At 43.6% G+C, this 18,782-nt stretch overlaps 1 protein-coding gene across 2 annotated transcripts in view; it reads right to left on the bottom strand.

Annotated features, from left to right (window-relative positions):
- Positions 1-18,782, bottom strand: part of RASSF5 (Ras association domain family member 5) — a 96,253-nt gene that overhangs the window by 74,840 nt on the left and 2,631 nt on the right. Inside the window, exon 1 of one of the 2 annotated variants that reach the window (XM_074977725.1) lies at positions 9,543-9,809. The exons of the other annotated variant lie outside the window; for it this stretch is intronic. Coding sequence (XP_074833826.1) covers positions 9,543-9,693 — 151 coding nt within the window. The 5' untranslated portion in view covers positions 9,694-9,809. Of the gene's footprint in view, positions 1-9,542; positions 9,810-18,782 lie in introns of those variants that run through there. 2 annotated transcript variants of the gene reach the window in all.

Genomic DNA, 18,782 nt, shown 5'->3' with positions numbered 1-18,782 from the left:
GCGACTACACAAACAAGGAAGGCTGCAGGATAAGTCTGAATGCACTATTGAACTAAAAACGAAAATCTAAAATAATTTAAAAAGAAAAAACACCCACAAAAAAAAGAAACCATAAAACAGAAATGAGATGCCCCATAGATCTGGGTGTTAGCCCCTGGACTGTGAAACTTGTTCCAAAATAGTGCTGCAGTGACTGGACTTCTAGGTTTAGGGTCAGCCCTGGAAATAATTCACTGTTCAGCTGAGTATGGAACCATGTGACTAGAACTGTTGAAATGCAATCAGACCACTCACAGAAATGGCATGATGGTTCCAACTCTGCAATGTCATCCACCTGGGAAGGCCCTTAGAGCTTTGCACAAAGTCCTACTGATTCTGGTGGGCCTGAACACCCACCAGAAGGAGGGTTTGTCCCTGGGAAGTAAATGGGCCTGCATGGGACAATACTGCCACCTGGATCAAATTGCAACGTCGGGAACAGTTTGTGACGGGGAAGTGTTTACAGGACTATGGCCTTAAAAAGCATTTAATTCAGACTTAGGGGGACACTGTCAAGATTAAGAAGGGTTCAATGAAGTCACTTAAGTGTGTGCTTAAATCCTCAAGTGACTTTAAATCCTCAAAGTCACTGTCTTGATGACCTGGGGCTGAAAAGCTTCCTTTAATTTAACAACATTTTCTGACCTGTGCTCCTAATTCCTGAGATTATTTAAAAGGGACATTAATTAATATATACACACTACCTGTGCTCAGTGTTCCTGTCAGAGGAGTGCTTCAGCAGCCATGCAGGAGAGATTCAGGTGAGATCCAGCTGATTAGCAGAGTGCCCACAGCCACCCATGGTGGGCAGCGTGTGATTCTATTAGTGGTGCACACCCACACACGCCTTGGGGTGGAAAAAGTTAGATAGAATGTTGTCTGTGCTGGATTTTGAGTTCGACTGTGCTTAGGCAGCAAAGACAGGCAGTCACATCTCATGCCCTGGGTTTCATACACTGCTGGGAAATAATTAAACCCCAAGCACAAAGCCACCTACATTGATTTTATTTTAAATTACAGAAGATATTCCTGTTCACTGCAGGTTTCACGATTTACAAAACTTCGATTGGAGCCTAAAGTAGGTGTAGCCCTAAATATCTATTAAATATTTACTCAAAACCAGTCCAAGTTCATAAAGCCTTTATATTCCTTTATCAATGAAAACATGCCACAGTCCTGATGTGTAGCAGGGAATTTGTGATTCCCCCCATTAATTTTGCAAATTAGCCTGTTTCCTGGGAGACATCCCTTGTTACTCACCAGGCTTGGGGAGAGGGGAAGAGTCAAGATAATCTAAATAAGACTTAAAAAGAAAAAGCTTTCCCTTTGGTAGGAAAGAACACAATTCACATGTTCAGCATCATTTGTGTGTCTGGGCTTAATCCATGCATTCCCTGGCAGGTAATTACAAAATGGAAGCAAGACAAAGCGGGACTGAAGGGTTAGGGGCAGGCTCCAGCCATGCACCTGGGGATTCTGGTTTGAGTTCTTTTTCCAGAGATTTCTCGCAGGGTATTTCACAAGAAGCAGGGCTTAGAGCTGAGCCTCAGCCTCCTCAGACAGACTCACTCACTACAAGGCCTCTGTCTAGCATTTTAAAAAAAAATCGCCAGTGTGGCTCACCCACGTCAGTCGCTCCCTCCCATGTCTACAGACCTGAGGAATCTAAAACCAGTGTGTGCCCTAGCCACATATTGGTAGTTTTTATGACTTCTTTTATGAGACAAGTGCGACACTGCAGAAAAAAAAGAAAAAAACACGCAACACCATGATTCTGGGATGTATTTAACAGGAGTGTCATGAGCAAGATATGAAGAGTAATTCTACTCTGTGTGGATTAGACCTCAATGGAAGTATTGTGTCCTGTTCTGGGTGCCACATTTTAGGAAAGATGCAGAGAAATGGGAGAGGATCCAGAGAAGAGCAACTAAAATGATTAAAAGGTCTAGAAAAGATGACTGTCCATTTTACACAGTTTTAGCAGGAGCATCACAATTTTGGGAGTTTGCCTTTTTAAACTCACAGTTCCTAGGGTCATGGGATGAAGTAAAAAAATCTCAGCTTTTAAAACATTTTCAATACTGAAAATGTTGCAGCCCTCCTGCTTGGTGGGCAAAGCTTGGAAGTGTGCTCCCTAAAATTTCAAAAGCCTGAGAAAATGGAACCAACATTTATTAGTTACAGATAAAAAATCTCTCAGTTTTGAAGACCATCGCAGCATTTTTAGAACCTGCAGTGCGATTTGTGAATGCTGAGGGCTAGCAATGCCAGCATGAGAGGTGAAGGACAGAATACCCCTTGTTTACCTTGGCAGTGGAGGAGTCAGCTCAGCGCTGCACACCGTCTCATTGGAGGAATGATTGAGAGTCAGAGAAGCTGAACCAGGGCTGGGGAGCTGGTGCCGGAGGGGAAGGCATTTGCATTCTCAAGAGGGAGAGGGAAGTCATTTATCATTTCACACTTGGCAGGCGAGAGCCACTTATCATTTTTCTATTTAGAGTCCATGTACTTAAATATGCCTGGGGACAATTGGAAAAGGATACTTTTTTTTTTTTTTTATTAGAGGCGAGCTGAACGGTTACACGGTAAGTATTATGCATGGCCTAGGCAATCACAACATCCTCTCAGTAAGGCCTGAAGAAGTGGGTCTGTCCCACAAAAGCTCATTACCTAATAAATTATTTTGTTAGTCTTCAAAGTGCTACAGAACCACTGGTTTGTTTTGTTAGAATACAGACCAACATGGCACTCCCTCGGTTACCTACCAGTAAGGGTCATGTACAGATCCCCTTGCAGGAGGTGCTGGCTCTGATTGAGCTTTACATTCACCTAGAGAATCTGAAGACTGGGGGAGGGGGGAAACCCAGGAGTGGGATGATAGAGTTTAAAGGATGGCTGGGCTGTAGGTGAACCGACTATGAACCTGAGATAGATGGAGAAGGATAGTCTTGTGGTTAAATCACTGCCAATGCTCCCTGTAGACTGAGCGCCTGGGCAGCCACCCCAAAAAGATTCCAGTGCTGCCCAGCTGATTAGCAGAGCACCCACACGTGTTTCTATTGGTGATGTACATCTGCACGTGCCTGTGTGCACATAAAATTTATTCTGTACACTGACGGAAAAAAATAGAGTGAACACTGCACTGGGCTGCTACTCATGAGATGCTCACTGAGCTCCTGGTTCTGCCACAGACCCTTTGAGAGTCACTGCATCCCTCCGTGACCCAACTCTCCTCCTTTAAAATAGAGAAAGCCACACACCCTCTGTCTGTCTTGTCTGGTCATACTGGGAGCTTTCAGAGGCAGCAACCTCTTCATGTTTGTACAGCACAGAACATGCCGAGGATCAGGCCTTTGCTGGGGCCTCGACAGACTACCGGGATATAAACAATGATTTAAAAGTGGTCTCCCTGTGGGAAAGATTCCACTCGCCAATTCCCCTGACAGAGTTGAGGTTCCCTATTCCATGCTCCTTACAGCATTGGAAATGGCACAAGGAATAGGCAGATCGACTTTTGGTCTGACCTGTGTGGCGGCGTTGTGTGACAAAACCCCACTGGAAAGCTTCCATTTTGCAAACACATTTATTCTTTTGTTTTGAACAGCGTCTCTGGGCTAAGCCTCTGAGCCAAGCACTATCCAGGTGCGCAAAACCTCATACAAAACTTTTTGACTCAGGTTCATCTCCTGACTGCCCTGGGGACTGAACTCTGCTTGTCCTGCTGCAGTACAAGCCTCTCAAACTGCTCTGTCTATGTGGAGAGGAGCAGTCTAGATCTACTGGACCCATAAATGTATCTCTTTGCTGAGACCGCCCATTAGATCCAGCTGCGGGTGTGGCTTTGGCGACACTGACTCCTGTCATTATGAATGTGGCTGAGGCTCATCACATGCATTTCCCATCAGCCACTGGAAAGAATTTTTGTTTATTACCATGCAGTCATGTTTAGGGAAAGATCTTACATCACATGACTGCTGGAAGCCATGACAAGTGGAAAACCTGAGACTCTCTAAGCTTGCCTTCACCAAGCAAAACTTGCAACATGATGGAAATAATCTCAGTGATGCTACTATCAACAATCAAAATCATTAAGCTTGCTGACAGGCCGCAGGGCTCTAGCCAAGGTTCCTGCTAATCTTTTCCATCCACACAAGTATTTTTTCAATCCACACGCAGAATAAATTTTGTTATGTGCACCAAGGCCTGTGTAGGTGTGCACCACAAAAACATATGCTACCAGCTGAGGGTGCTCTGCTAATCCACTGGGCTGCATTTCAACCTCTCCTAAGTGGCTGCAGTAGCATCTACCATACAAGAAACACTGCTCTCAACACTTTATTATATATTGCAGCCCATGGGACATACCACAATCTACACACAGTACCAGAGTTACTTGTACCTACAGTCAGAGAATTTTTCAAACCACCATTTTTCACTGAAAAATGCCACTCTGTCAAAATCAAAACCATCTGGGGAACCACGTTGTGCTCAAATAATTTCCCAACTCAAGAAAAGGTCACGGAAAAAAACCTCTCAAACTGTCAAAATGAAAGATTTTGAAACCATCAAATCCAAAATTTCCAGGTTTCCCCATTCAAATCAATTCCCATTTCAGAATTTAAGCTAACTAGGTGAAAAAGGGTTAAAAGGTCAAAATCAGAAAACTCTGGTTTAACCAGAAAACAAAAAGAAATTTTGGTTCCTGAATACTTTGACTTTGTCATACTTCAAAAAAATGTGAAAAAATTCCTCTCAAAAATATTCACAAGACAGAAAAACTCTTTCCCACCCAACTCTCCTTGCATCTTCCCTGCACAAAGAAGAGAAGTTGCTCAGGAGAGCATAAACAACATGCTGTTGATCAACTTTGTCTTCACCCAATGGGGAGCAACACCAGGCTGGAATTTAAGTGCTGTTTAAGCCACCTTTGAATCGATTAAGTCTCAGAACAAGTCACAGACTCTTCATGGCACTATGGCTCAAGATTTTAACTGCTGGGTGCCCTGCAGTTAGGCCTGATGCCCATGTATAGGCAACTCAGTCAGTGTGTTTGTTTTTGTAAGGTCAGAACTGCTAAAGAGCAGGTCAAGACCTCTCTGAATCAGGCCTCTTATTCAACCGCTAAACACAGACTTCAGAGTCCATCTTTGAACATCCCAGCCTACGGTTATTAATGCAAAGAGCGAAGGAAAGAGCTCAGTGCAGTAAGATAACAATGGTCACTAGTCTGTAGTCAGGAGATCCTTTAATACCTACAAAGACTGTGAGATGATGGAGCATCTTCCTGAGCAAGAGAAAAAGTGGAAGTCATCTGTTTCAATACCCCTACTCTCCATCTGGGCTGAATGCAATGGAGCTTTGGAGCAAGCGTTCTGGAAAGACACGTGATGGGTATGTGTAATTGCAGTCACATGCTACTCTGAAGCTTCACACCAAAAATTAAACAATTAACAGAACCACCCCACCCCACCCCCCATTTCATACTAGTGTTAAATCCCTTCTCTGCGACCTGGAGTGAGTCAGGGTCAGCTGATACATCAGCAGTTCCAGACCTCTCACACCAGTGTGGATATTTCCAGCTGATCTCTGCCCAGCACCTTGACCTTCAGCTTTGGGCTGGGTACCAGTAATGTCTTGCTAACTGGCATGCAACTGCAAAGCCTGGCATTGCTGCACATGGAGCTCTGCTGTGAACCTTAACAGACTGAAAAGCGGGGGAGGAGGCTAATTCTGGGAAACTAATTGAGTGACTCTCACAGGTTGAGGATCATGCGCATCTGAGAACCAATCACCACAACAGTCTCGCTCCAGATCGTCCCCAGCTCCACCAATTCTCTCTAGCAGGAATTAGGCGAATGATGGGTACTATGCATTGCTGCTCCGCCATTCTTCCAGATCTCCCCGCCATCTGCATGGAATACACATTATTTAAATTGCTCCTGTATTGAAACCTGATTTACCGCCCAGAAAGGCACAAAACAATTACAGGAAAAATAAAATTCTGAACGTGCAAATTGGGAGGCGAGGCTCTTCAAGAAGAGCCCAGTTCATGCCAAGAAATTTAGTCAGAAGCTTATTTTAGATAGGAAGGTAAAAAGGATCCCTTCTGACTTAATTTCCATGCCTGCACTCAGACAACCTTCCCGGGATAAGCAGGCAATTTCCGAGGCTTCTGAAGACAGCTTTGCACTACAGCATGTTAGTCTAATTTCTGTGGCTGTACCTTTCACACAGCTCACTGTACAGTGACACCATAAAGTTCACACACCTTTCCTTTGTAAACAGTGCGCTTCCACCACAATCCCACAGCAGCAGGGGGTAGCGCCTGGGGGGCACTACCTGGGAGCTGCACAGGGTGCAGAGCCATTTTTGCCTCTGGGAGCAGGGTACCAGGTAAGGGCACTGCTCTCATCCCCCTCACGCCCAGGCCCCATAGCACGATCCCTGGCCTGGTACAATCATTAATAGGGCATATTCTGTTTCCCAAGGTTGCACAATTAAATTGGTATCCCGGCCCAGTGCTACTCCGAGCTCTGAAGATGCGGCAATAGAAAGAGCCTCTGGCCAGGAACGCCAAACCCCTGCTGCTAGCAACAGTGGCGGATGGAAGCCCCGAGGCAGGTGCGCCCTTGATCCCTGCTCCCCATCAGTGGGTCTGGATACACAAGACACAGACTCTCGAAAGGGGTACAGGAGTTTGGGAAGGTAGAGGGCTTATGGGTGAGCAATAGCATTAATGCTGCATCACATTTCTGCCACTTGTGTGGGACTCAGCCCCAGAAAAATCACAGGATTTTTCATTAGGGAAAAGCAAGAAATTCAAGAGTGCCATGCCTCATATTGTTCTAGTTGTTATCACTTCAGTTCAGAAATGGAAAGGAAAGTGCTTAGAGAGCACTGGGGAAAAAGTCTCTTCTCAGGACATTCCCAGTCCAAGTTTGCAGAAACAGCAGCCAAACTTTTGGGACTTTACGAAACAAAACCCAAACTCTTTCAAGCTGGCTTCTTCCCTGCCTCAGTGTCCTATCTCAGCACTTATGTAGCCAGCCTCACACTATCATCTTGGGGCTTTTAGCCAGCTCCAGACAGGACTGCAGAAGCTCTCACTGCAGTTGCAATGGACTGGTCTGGTCATCTAACTGGAACCTGAGTGGTAGCTTTAGAAGACGTTGGAATTGGCTCTGATGGTGGAGGGAGCTTGGCATCTGAAACATTACCTCTGTTCCCTTACACATGCTGAAATCAATGAGAACTGTGGCTTATCAGCAGTCCTCAGGACCAGGCCCATTATTATTAAGCATTTCCTTATGGGATTTACTATGACACTCTCTGGTCACCATCACCTACTGACCAACAATCATTTCAGTAATTTGCAGGGAAAGCTAATTTTAGAAACTTAACTCAGCTCTAGGATAAAGGCATGTAACAGGGTTTGCCAAGAGCCTCTGAAGTAGGCGGTCTCCACTCAAGAGTAAGATATTTCACATCACAGTTAAGAGAATCTTCATGAGACAGAAACTCAAACACTTAAATTCCTGCAAAAGCATCAGATTTAGCGACTGATGAGAATCTGTCATCCATAGTTAATCATGGAGGTTGGCTACTTTGTATCCAGCTAAAATTAGACTGAGTGTGCTTATAAATCAATCTTTCCTTCCAGCTCCTCCTCAAATGCAAAATCATACACCACCTCTTGCTGTTTTAAGCACCAGCTTTTGCCAACCCAGCGTCCAAGAGACAACTTACATCTCCAAGCTCTTCCATTCTGGTGCTGAAAGACAGAATTTGCTGGACCATGGGAGGTCAATATTGTCTAGCACATTATCAACACTTTCATGGCTTACTGGGTTCGTAGAAGACATTCAGGGGTAAATTACAGCTAAATAACAGCACAGAACACTGAGAGCCAGGACTGTAAACTGTATAAAGGCCATGGGAAACTAGGCCACATCCGTAAGTGGTCATCTGGCTAAACAAAATCATGCCGGATGTTGCCAGACAATAGAATGCTGGATCAGAGGGGTTCAACCTGTACTTGCAGAGCTGGGACGAGAGTCTGCTCTCAGTTTTGTTTGTTTAAGCTGGTGGCAATTTATCTAGAACCCAGCCATTGGGTGTAGCAGGCCCCACTGGCCTTAATTCTGCACTTCACTGATATTACTAAATCCAATCCAGAGGCAAAAGAGAACAGGGAAAATTACTGCTGAATAATTCTTGGCCTGCATTTCAAGAGAGTCAGCCAGTTCCCATTTCATGCACTCAGCAGCCTAACACGCTTTCTGAGAAGGTCATAGGAGAGCCACCAAATATATGTACCAAATATCCTGATATTTTCGTAGGAAACTCATGGCAATGAATATAGCAGTTCCACAAAGTATATAAGATCATCTTAGCACTGCTGAAAGGCAAACCACAAATACTCTAAATTCTACAAAGTTACATTGTCATTTTCACTCCTTTCAAAGTCTGCCTCTGACAATTTCCATATTAACGCCACAAACACCACACACAATCAGAGAAGATCTGATTTGGAAAGCTCTTTGCCACTTACCTATCAAACATAATTAGATTGAAGGTTCAGTCCTTCAGCCCGAACTCACATTAAACATGTTGAGCTCAACAGGAAATTTACCTGAGTCAAGACTGCAGCCTCTGGCCCTTTAATCCTCATAAAAGTCATCCTCCATTGTCCCATGAATTCCAAGGGAAGCAATCTGAAAAGCGGCCACCAATTCAAAGATAGAAAGAATATAAAACTAACCCTGTTCTGTTTTCCAACTAGTATTAAATTGAACTGCTCATTTTGAGTACAGGCATGCTTAAAAGCACCTTTTTTGGACATTCTACTTAACAGCCAGTACAGCAACTGCAGATTCTTCTTTGTCAAAAAGATTACTCTGCGTCTACAGTCCAAAGATTTCACAGGAACTCATTTCTACCTGAGACCATCAACCCAATTTTTAAGTGAGTAAGTCTTGCCTTATTTTTTCCAAACCAGAACACTCCCAAAATAACAAAACTAGCTGTTGTGAGAACACTTTTGAGTAATGGTCAATTGCTAAATCTTTGAATTCGAATATCTGAAATCAGCTTCTGAGCAAATGCAAGAGAGTCACATTTAGTTAGAAAGTCAAGCTTTCCTTATGCAAGCAGAAATTTAACATCCCTAATACAACGAACTCACAACAGCATTACTGCAGCATTTGGGGATAATCTACTCATAAAACACAATTTTTAAGCATCAGAGACTGAACAGAAGACACTTAAATTGCTTAATAGCATCAATATCAACATACAGAAGAATACGAAGTCTAGGGTAGAGTTTACCTTCAGTATCTGGCATGGGGCAGAGGAGACCCACCTGCAGTTTGTTACCCATTTCTTACACACTCTCACACATGTCAAATACTGCACAAATCCCATGATGTTTAACAACTAGCTGCAATCTGCTTTCTTGGCAATCAACCAATATGCCCGGCACACAAACTTGCATGAGTACTTACCTTTAACCAGTAAGACCTCGCTGCTTGGTCTCCTGAAAAAGTGAAGACCCTCGGACCAAGATCTTGACTTGGGAAAATGCCTGAATATCTTGCGTATTCTTTTTGTTACAACCCCAAAGCAAGTGGCTGCCTCTGCTTTCCCCTGTGTCATCCTTGGAACAGAAGATCAATAGCTTCTTTGGGCTTAAGCAACCGAGGCAGGCTAGAGAGGCGAGTGGGCAGCATTCGGCTGCAGAATGTTATTGAAAGAGGCAGCGTGTATCATTGCAAGTTATGTACGTTTCTAGCTGAAGCCTCTTTTTCTTCCTCCATGCAGGAAGAATGTCAATATTATTTATTTATAATGTACTGCCACTTTGGGACCTTTTTTCATGAGGAATGCACATAGCCAAATGCTGTGTATCACAGGGCTGGTTCTCTTACCCATGGAAAACGTTCTATTTCTGGGACTTTTTATTTGATAAGATAAAACAAGCTAACGGAAGAGATTACAGCAGACAGAGTGTGAGAGAGAGCAGGGCCCATCCTTTCATTGGGAAGACTTTTTTTCCCCAATATCCTTTTTTCCACTCAAGTGACAGTCTTCTGCTGATTTCAGAGTGAAAAGTCAAAGTCTCAAAAGTTTTAATTGCAGAATAAAGGAACAGCTGGCAAAAAAAACAAAAATCAAAAACAAAACAAAAAAAAAACCCCACACCTTCAGGTCAAGTTTATACACTAGATTATGGATTTAAACTCTATAGATAGGCCCTAAGTAAAAATATCTTCCTTCTTTAGATTATTTTATAGTTTCAGTTACCACCAGAAACGCTAGGCCTCAGGCACCAAACGTCAGGAAAAGAAATCCATTTAGCAACATGCTTCCAATCTCTGGCCCTTCACGAAAAGGGTCCAGAAAAGGGCAACAAAAACGATTAACAGTTTGGAACTGGTGCCATATAGAGAGAGGCTGAAAAGGCTGGGACTTTTCATCTTAGGAAAAAGGAGACTAACGGCGGATGTGACGGAGGTCTCTAAAATCATGACGTGTGGAAAAAGTGAATAAGGAAAAGTTATTTACTTATTCCCATTAAAAAAAAAAAAAGAACTAAGGGTCACCACATGATATTAATGGGTAGCAAATTTAAAACAAAAGGAAGTTTTGCTTCACACAGCTGACAGGAGGCCTGTGGAACTCCTGGCCAGAGGAGGTTGTGAAGATTGAGACTTTAACTGGGTTCAAAAAAAGAACTAGGTAAATTCATGGAGGCTGGGTCCATCAACTGCTAGTAGCCAGGATGGGTAAGGAATGGTGTCCCTAGCCTCTATCAGAAGTTGGAAACAGAAGACAGGAGAACGATCACTGAATGACTGACTACCAGTTCTGTTCATTCCCTCTGGGGCATCAGGCATTGGCAGACAGAATACTGGACTAGATCACCTTTTGGTCTGACCCAGTGTGGCTGTTCTTACACCTTAAACAAACTAGTGCTATTAGAAATACGCAGCAGTCCATGAACAGTTGGGGGGGGGGGGGGCTTTAAATAACTTCCCTGCTAAGGAAATGGGCCCTGATTTGGCAGAGTATTTAAGCACGAGCTCAGAGGCTTGATGAACAGGGACAGATGGAAGCAGGTGCCGAAAGACGGGCACATACCTAAGTGCGTTGTTTATTCAGGGTCACAGTGCAGAAGCTAAGGAACAAATTCTTCTCTCAGATGCCCACGCCCAAGTGGCACCAAGCTCAGTGAGTGCTGCATATGTGAACCAAAGAGACGCGCCCAGCTCCATTTGCGCTTCAAGGCCTCCTCTCCAGCATGTCCCATGACTCATCTTCCTTGCAGAAACATGCAGAATGACAAGGAGGTTTTTGCTCACTGAGAAGCATTTTCTCCTTTGTAAAGCTCCGACTGTCGCAGCTGAACGCACAATAGCTAAAGACTGAAGGAACTGGATTCCAACTCCACAGGATTTATGGGGCCCTATGCAGTGCTTTTAACTGATGCCCTTATGCCCCACAGCAGCCCAACGAGATGACAATTGTTTAGGGATGTGATTTTACAATTCACACCAATTCATTAACGAAATAATTTTAAAGCAAATTTTAAACTCAGGTCCTGAAGACTAACACACTGAATTCAGAACCTGACAGTATACACTCAGGGTTGGCATATACCTGTTGAAGGGCTTCAATGCCACTTGAATGGCTCTTTCACAGGTTCAATGCTCTGTTAATAGTTCTGGCAGGGATCTGCAGCTTTCAATGCACTAGCCCCTCGCCAGAGGAAGCAGAGCCATAAAACAGGGATAGGAAGAGTGGCTTGGTAGACATTAGGACTAATGGTGGCCCACAGAGCTTGTTTGGCTAAGAAAGGCCCTGTTGCAGAGGCTTTGCCAGGAGATGCAATCAACATGCCACAAACACTCCCAAGAAGCAATCATTGTTTTAGGGTCAATTCCAAAGGCAATGGCTGCCCAGTCACCTGGATTCATTGGGGATGAAAATAAGCCATGAATTTTCACAGCAGCGGCCAACTGGGGAAACAAACAAGGGCATGGGAGGCTGGAAGGGAAACCAGATTTGACCACTGAGAAAGAACAAGGCTAACCAAGTAATACCAAGTTCTAATGGTGGGGATGGGTAACATGCATCTTCTTTCCTGGGGTGGAAGACCAAAAGTGAATTATTGTCACAAGGAGGACTGGGAGTAGCTATCAAAATCAGTGCCAACAGCCAGCTAGCCTCTGAAACCTTCCTTGGCAAAACTCATAGAACACTAGAATTGCAAAGTACCTCCAGTGGTCGAGTCCAGTCCCCTGCCCTCACAGCAGAAACAAACACCATGCAGACCATCCCTGAGAGGTGTCTGTCTAACCCGTTTTTAAATATCTCCAGCAATGGAAGTTTCACAACCTCCCTAGGTAAATTATTCCAGCATTTAACCACCCTGACAGTTAGGAAGTTTTTCCTAATATCTAATCTAAACCTCCCTTGCTGCAGTTTAAGCCCATTGCTCCTTGTCCTATCCTAAGAGGCCAAGGAGAACAATTTTCCTCTTGCCTCCTTGTAACCCTCTTTGAGGTACTTGAAAACCGCTCTCATGTCTCCCTCACAGCTCATGTTCTCCAGACCTTTAATCATTCTCATGGAGAAATCGGAGAAGGTCTAGAAAAGAGCAACAACTCTGTTGAAATGTGGTGCCCAGGGCTGTACACAATACTCCAGTTGAGACCTAGGAAGCACTGAGTAGAGTGGAAGAATGGCTTTTCGTGTCTTACTCTCAACATTCCTGCTAATACGTCCCAGAATCATGTTTGCCCCCCCCCCCTTTTTTTTTTTTTGGCAACATCACACTGTGGACCCAGAATCCATTATATCTGACTAGAGAACTCCCATGGTCTTACTTTCTCCTAGTTGGAGGCTGCAGGATCAATACAGCCAATTCCTATGTTTTGTAAGCAGTCAGACTGATGACCCTAAAACGTGGAATCTGAAATTTAAGACATACCTCCCCTCTGCTCCATAATTTGTGGTCCACAAGCAGGCATTGCACCAGATTTCAGCACTGTAGGAGTAGTGGAGTACTCACACATCTGCAACCCAGTAACAAAGGACAAGTGATCTCTCACAGGAAGGTCAAGGTTGACACATGGGAATAAAAGAAGGAACCAAATAAATACGATTCTAACTCAACAGAACTTGAAAATTAATAGCTCTATTCACTCCTTTACTAAAAGATGCATCACACTAGATATCTGCAGGCATATGTATGACAGCAGCCCAACAATTGAGAAAAGTAGGGTTTGAAGGTGTTTAACTTGCAAGTCACAGTTCCTGCACCATCCTTGACAGGTTTTGGACCCCAAATGATGTCATTTCAGGCCATCATCATTGCATGGTGGCAATACTTGGTCAGTTTTCCTCCACCTCTATGCTGCTGACCTCACGGTATCTGAGATTTGCATTTGATCTAGCAGTCTTCACCCCCTATTTTCCCCTCTCTCTCCCAAGATTCATCAGAAATGGAGCTCATGTCAGTAGTTCAGCCTGATTTCTCGGCATCCTGGACGATGGGTCCTGAATGGAACTGATCAGCTTTTCCTTCAAGCAACTGCTTTCTGTCCCACACTTTTCCCACCTAGCCACATTCTTAGAAAGCATTGCAAGACGCATCTTTTCTCTGAGCTCCCTCCACACCCCAGAAATTCCCAAGTCCCAAGCTACCTGGTCGGAAGCAGGAGAGCCTGGCATTCAGTCTCTCCCATTGAGATCTTGAAGGTCTCAGTTGAAATCATGTGCAATAGCTGAGTCTCGTCCTGGGTACTTGATTTAGTTTGCTGCATCAACACAGCTTAACAACTGAAGCCTAAATGTTTCTTAATTAACTCTAACAGGATGACAAAGGCCATATGTTGCTCTTGATCCACATGTGGAACCACCACCCCATCATTTCTTGACATGAATGCAGATGGCATGTGAAGACCCAGAGTCTGACCTACGGAGTAAATGAAAAAGACCCAATGAGACAGCCCACGTTATTCTCCCCAGGCATCTGTTTGAGTTGAGTCATGTCGCAGGAGAAGCCAGGCACAAGACTCTTGGATACTGCCCACTGAACAATCCACTTCTCCACTATGCATCAAAATTTCCCAAAGCCACCCACAAAAAGGGATCCTGAATGATCTAATCCAGCTGCTGGAAAGACTTCCATTGATTAGAATGGGATTGGTTTCAGGACCTAACACCACAAATGCTATTAAGGTTTGAGACAAGTCCAGCTGCAGTCATTAAGACTATTAACCTCAGTGGTCTTTGGATCCAGTCATAGGAGAGAGAATCTGAACCTACCAGCTGCCACAAGGAAGACTGTCTCCATGAAATTAAAGGTTTTTACTCTGACATTAACATGGCACATGCTCTGTCATAACATTCAGCTTTTCCATGAGAAGGAAACAAACAGAATCCATCCAAAATAGTTCTTGGAAAGGGTTTCTTTATTACCATCAGTTTAGAAAGGGGAAATCAAAAACAGGGGATTTCTACATGCTCTTAGTTCACACAAAAAGAAAAAATTCTGGCCAATCCTGTGCCTTTGCTCAGCACCATGCTGCTCTCACGGACTACTCCCCCCCACCTTTTTTTTCTAAAATAGCAGAACCATAAACACCAACCATGAAAAAAAAAGTTGGAGAAGTTCTGAACTAAACATCTTCCTCTCCCTTGATTCCTGAAACTGGGGGACTCTCCCACTGCACATTCCGCATGTGCTGCTCTGCTTTGGGCATAAATTTCTGCACTGGGATGAGACATTCACTAGTCATATAGACAGAAATATGAACTGGAAAACACGCTGAGCATCACATTCCAGGTAAAGCCCACGGGAGGGTAAAGAATAGGCTAAATAAACAATGAAGATGGACCAGAGCCAGAACTGTATACAAATGAAACTGCGAATAGCCCCCAACTTTGCACCTGGATCCAAAACAGGGTTTAAACGTTTACAGAGAATCATGAGATGCAAAAGAGTGAAAATGGCAACTTTCTGTGCTATAATAGATGATACACGATTGTGCACTGACTGACGATGTTACCTCGATTGGTAATGAAACATTTGCAATCAAATTGCCAAGCCCGGCAAACATTCAAACATCAAAGATGATACATCATAAAAGTAGGAAGAACCAGAAAGGGTTGAACAGGGAACTAATTGCTCCAGAGAGGCCAGCACAGAATATATGTCTGCCAAGAAAAAAAACCATCACTGCCACACACAGCCCTTCCTATGGGCCAAGAGCAAGCTGTGATACTGCCTGCTTGCCAAAGAAACAGTCTACCAAAACTCTTGCAAACTGCATCCACTGCCAGGAACTCAGACAGACCAGCTCATCATGAAGCATCATCCAGTGCTGCAATCTCTATCATTAGTAGACACACTAACTATCTAACTATCAACCAAATCTGAGGTGACGGTATTTCCTGGGTGTTACTCATCTTTCTCACGCTCTCACTAACCCATTGGCACCCTACAGGAAGCGGATGAAATAACCACCAAAAGCCCAGACAATGTCACGATGCTATGAATTATCCCCTCACTCAATTTCTATACCCATTCGATTTAAGTTTATGTTTGCAGGAGAGTGGGAGAACAATCAATTGTTTATGAAAGGAATCAGGAACGAGAGATGGAGATGGTCATGCTGAATCTAACCATAAAATACAAACTTAGGAAAAAGCAAAGCAAATTTCCCGTTCAAGTGCCTCTCACATAAGGGAGAAGCAGGCTTATAAGCGATAGGCATTTCATTTTTCAGGGGCCTAATACACCTCCTGACCTCTCAGGTGAGTTTGCCAACCACAGGGCCAACCTGGATGTGGGTGGATATCACAAGGTACCAGAGACAACTAAATTCATTTCACACGGGTACACGTTTTACACTGAGTGCTTGTATTGTGGAAGTACCTTAGAACAGTGTTCTCTGTAAACTGAGCACTTGCGCCCAGGAGAAACTCCAATGCCATGCAGTGCATTAGCAGAGAGCCCACAGTGGGCACCACGTGTTTCTACTGGTGGTGCACATCTGCACATGCCTTGTGCTCATGACAAAACTCATTCCACCCACAGATGGAAAATACTAGAGGGAACCCTGCCTAAGAGCCCATAAGACTTTGCACAAACCCAGAACAGGATGACGGACCCCCAAATAACTGATCATCTAACTAAGCTGTGGTTGCTGAGCATGTTATGACCCCCAGAGGTCACATCAAGTTGGAGACAGTCAGGAACCAAGCACAGCAACAGAGATCTGTTTCGATAGCTGAAGGTGTGATCAGCAGTCCACCTCCAAGCACTATTTTCGTTTTTAGATAATGGCTCAAAGTGACTCAAAACACTTATTTATTAATTTTAATTGAGATCCTGTCACAAGAACAAATACATTCACTAGCAAGACTAACCACCAATAGATTGTCAGTGTATTCATCATTCTTTCCCAGCTGTTTCCAGGATTCATGTTACAGCTATAATCAGTGATTTTTATGCTCTAGCAAATGACAAACCAAACCCAAAAGGCGTGATCTTCTCTGTTGGGTGAGATTAGCACCCTATCGTGTATGACCCAACTACTGTTTCAGGCAATTTCTTTTCACTATTATGGTGTCTTCTGCAGTGCTCAGGCATTTTCCCTAGATAAAGGCCATTAAAACACAACGTCACTGGAAAAAAAAAAAGAAAAACCCCATGTTTACAGTATCTTAATCTAAGAACCCCCACTCTTGTGAAAAGTGAAAAAGATCTTGGACTTCCATCCTTGAGGGAGGGAGAGAGACAGGGTCATAGTACAGGTTAAATTTCTCTATTCCAGCTCCCTCGGGAACCGAACAGTGCTGAAAGAATTTGCCAAACCACAATAATTGTCTAGCAGTATTACCAACACTTCCACTGCTTACTGGGCTCTTAGAAGATATTTAGGGGTAACAAAAGCAAAACGCAGTCAAGTAGCACTTTAAAGTACTACTTGACTGCTTTTTTGTTTCGATAGTACATAGACTAGCACAGCTCCCTCTGCTACTATTTCGGGGTAAATTACAGCTAAATTCAGCACACAACACTGAGAGCTCGGACTTGGAGCTGTGAACAACTTTATGGGACTGCAAGAAACTTGGCCACGCCCATGATAAGTGGCCGTCCAGCTAACTAAAATCATACCAGATAATGGCTGATGCCAGAAAAGAGGGTTCTGGATTAGACAGGTTCAACTTCTAGTAAAGTTACAATGTGCTTAAGTATTTGCAAGATTAGGGCTTTAATAACCGTAAATTGCCCAGACCTTTGTTTTAGATCTCCTTTGAATGATGGCTCCTCCAGTGCCTTCAGTAGAGGAAGGGAAGGTCATTTCATCACTATGTTGACTTCTATGAGCTAACATGTCTCACCAGTAGAATAAAATTAAACTTGCCTGTTTTTTTGTTTACTTTCATGCATTGCCGTCATTGCAGGTGACAGAACAGTAGTGGGGACAGAGCCTTTTAACTCCTGACAAAGGTTTGCTTGGGTGGAAGGATTTGTGTGCAGTGCTGGAAACAAAAATGATGCTGAGGACAGGTATGCATTCACGTGTGCTGGGTCGTTTTTGCAGTCTGCCACAAATCTCTCAGGTATTGCAGACGAAAAAGATTTTAAAAAGTCAAGATATTTAGGACCTTAAAGACTAACAATATTATTTATTAGGTGAGGAGCTTCCATGGGACAGACCCATGTCTTCAGATATGGAGAATACTGATAACTGAAAGACAAAGAATTTAAAAAAAATGTGGAAAAAATGATTGACACAACCACAGCTGTGCTGGACACACTGTTGTCCAGAGTCTCAAAATTAACTCTGACATTATAATCAAACTGGCTGACGAGGGGGTGCTGTAGTCATCATGAGTAAATCAGACTATGAAAAGGAGGCAGACAGACAACTATTCAACACCACATTTATAGGCCTCTTTCCTCTGATCCTACTGAGAAATAGCAAAAGAAACTATACCATCTGCTTAAGAAACTCCTTGCCTCTGGTCAGGACCAAATTCACACAGACTCACCTTCAAAGGTCTGGCCAGGATTATTCCATCTGCCACCCAAAAATCCATAAACCTGGAAACCCCAGATGCCCAACCAGTTCAGGTTTTGGCACCCTTACTACAGGGTTATCCTGCTATGTGGACTCCCTCCTCAAACCCTATGCTGCCAGCACTCCAGGTTTCTTTGTCTCTCAGTTATCAGTGTTCTCCAGATCTGAAGAATCTCTCACAGAAGCTCCTCATCTAATAAAAAATATTAGTCCTTCAGGTGCTATAGGACTGCCCTTTTTTTGTTTGGTTTTGCAAAGGTACAGACTAATATGGCTAACTCTCTGAAGATATTTAGGGTATGTCTTCATGACAGGAAAGAGTGACCCTGCCACAGTTGATCTTCCAGATTTGGATTTAGCACACCTAGTAGGGATTTTCTAAATTGCATTTACAGAGCATCTGCATTAGCACCAGTATTCCTGCCCCTCATTAAGACTAAGAGAAGTCAATGGGAGAATTTTTTACCCATCGACCTCCCGCTATGGGGACAGTAGAAAAACATTGATTTTAGTTAAGTTGTCTCCAGTTATGCAATTCCTTTATCTAAAAATCGATTTTTACCTCTCAGTGTAGACATGGCCTTAGATTCCCAACTTACTTCCTTTTGCAGATCACAGCTGTTTTTAAGATGAACAGATACCAAA

This window comes from Carettochelys insculpta, chromosome 26 (genome assembly GCF_033958435.1).
Source record: "Carettochelys insculpta isolate YL-2023 chromosome 26, ASM3395843v1, whole genome shotgun sequence".
NCBI classification, from domain to species: Eukaryota; Metazoa; Chordata; order Testudines; family Carettochelyidae; genus Carettochelys; species Carettochelys insculpta.
Note: the sequence above shows the minus strand (reverse complement) of the source record. Positions and strands in the feature narration are given on the sequence as shown.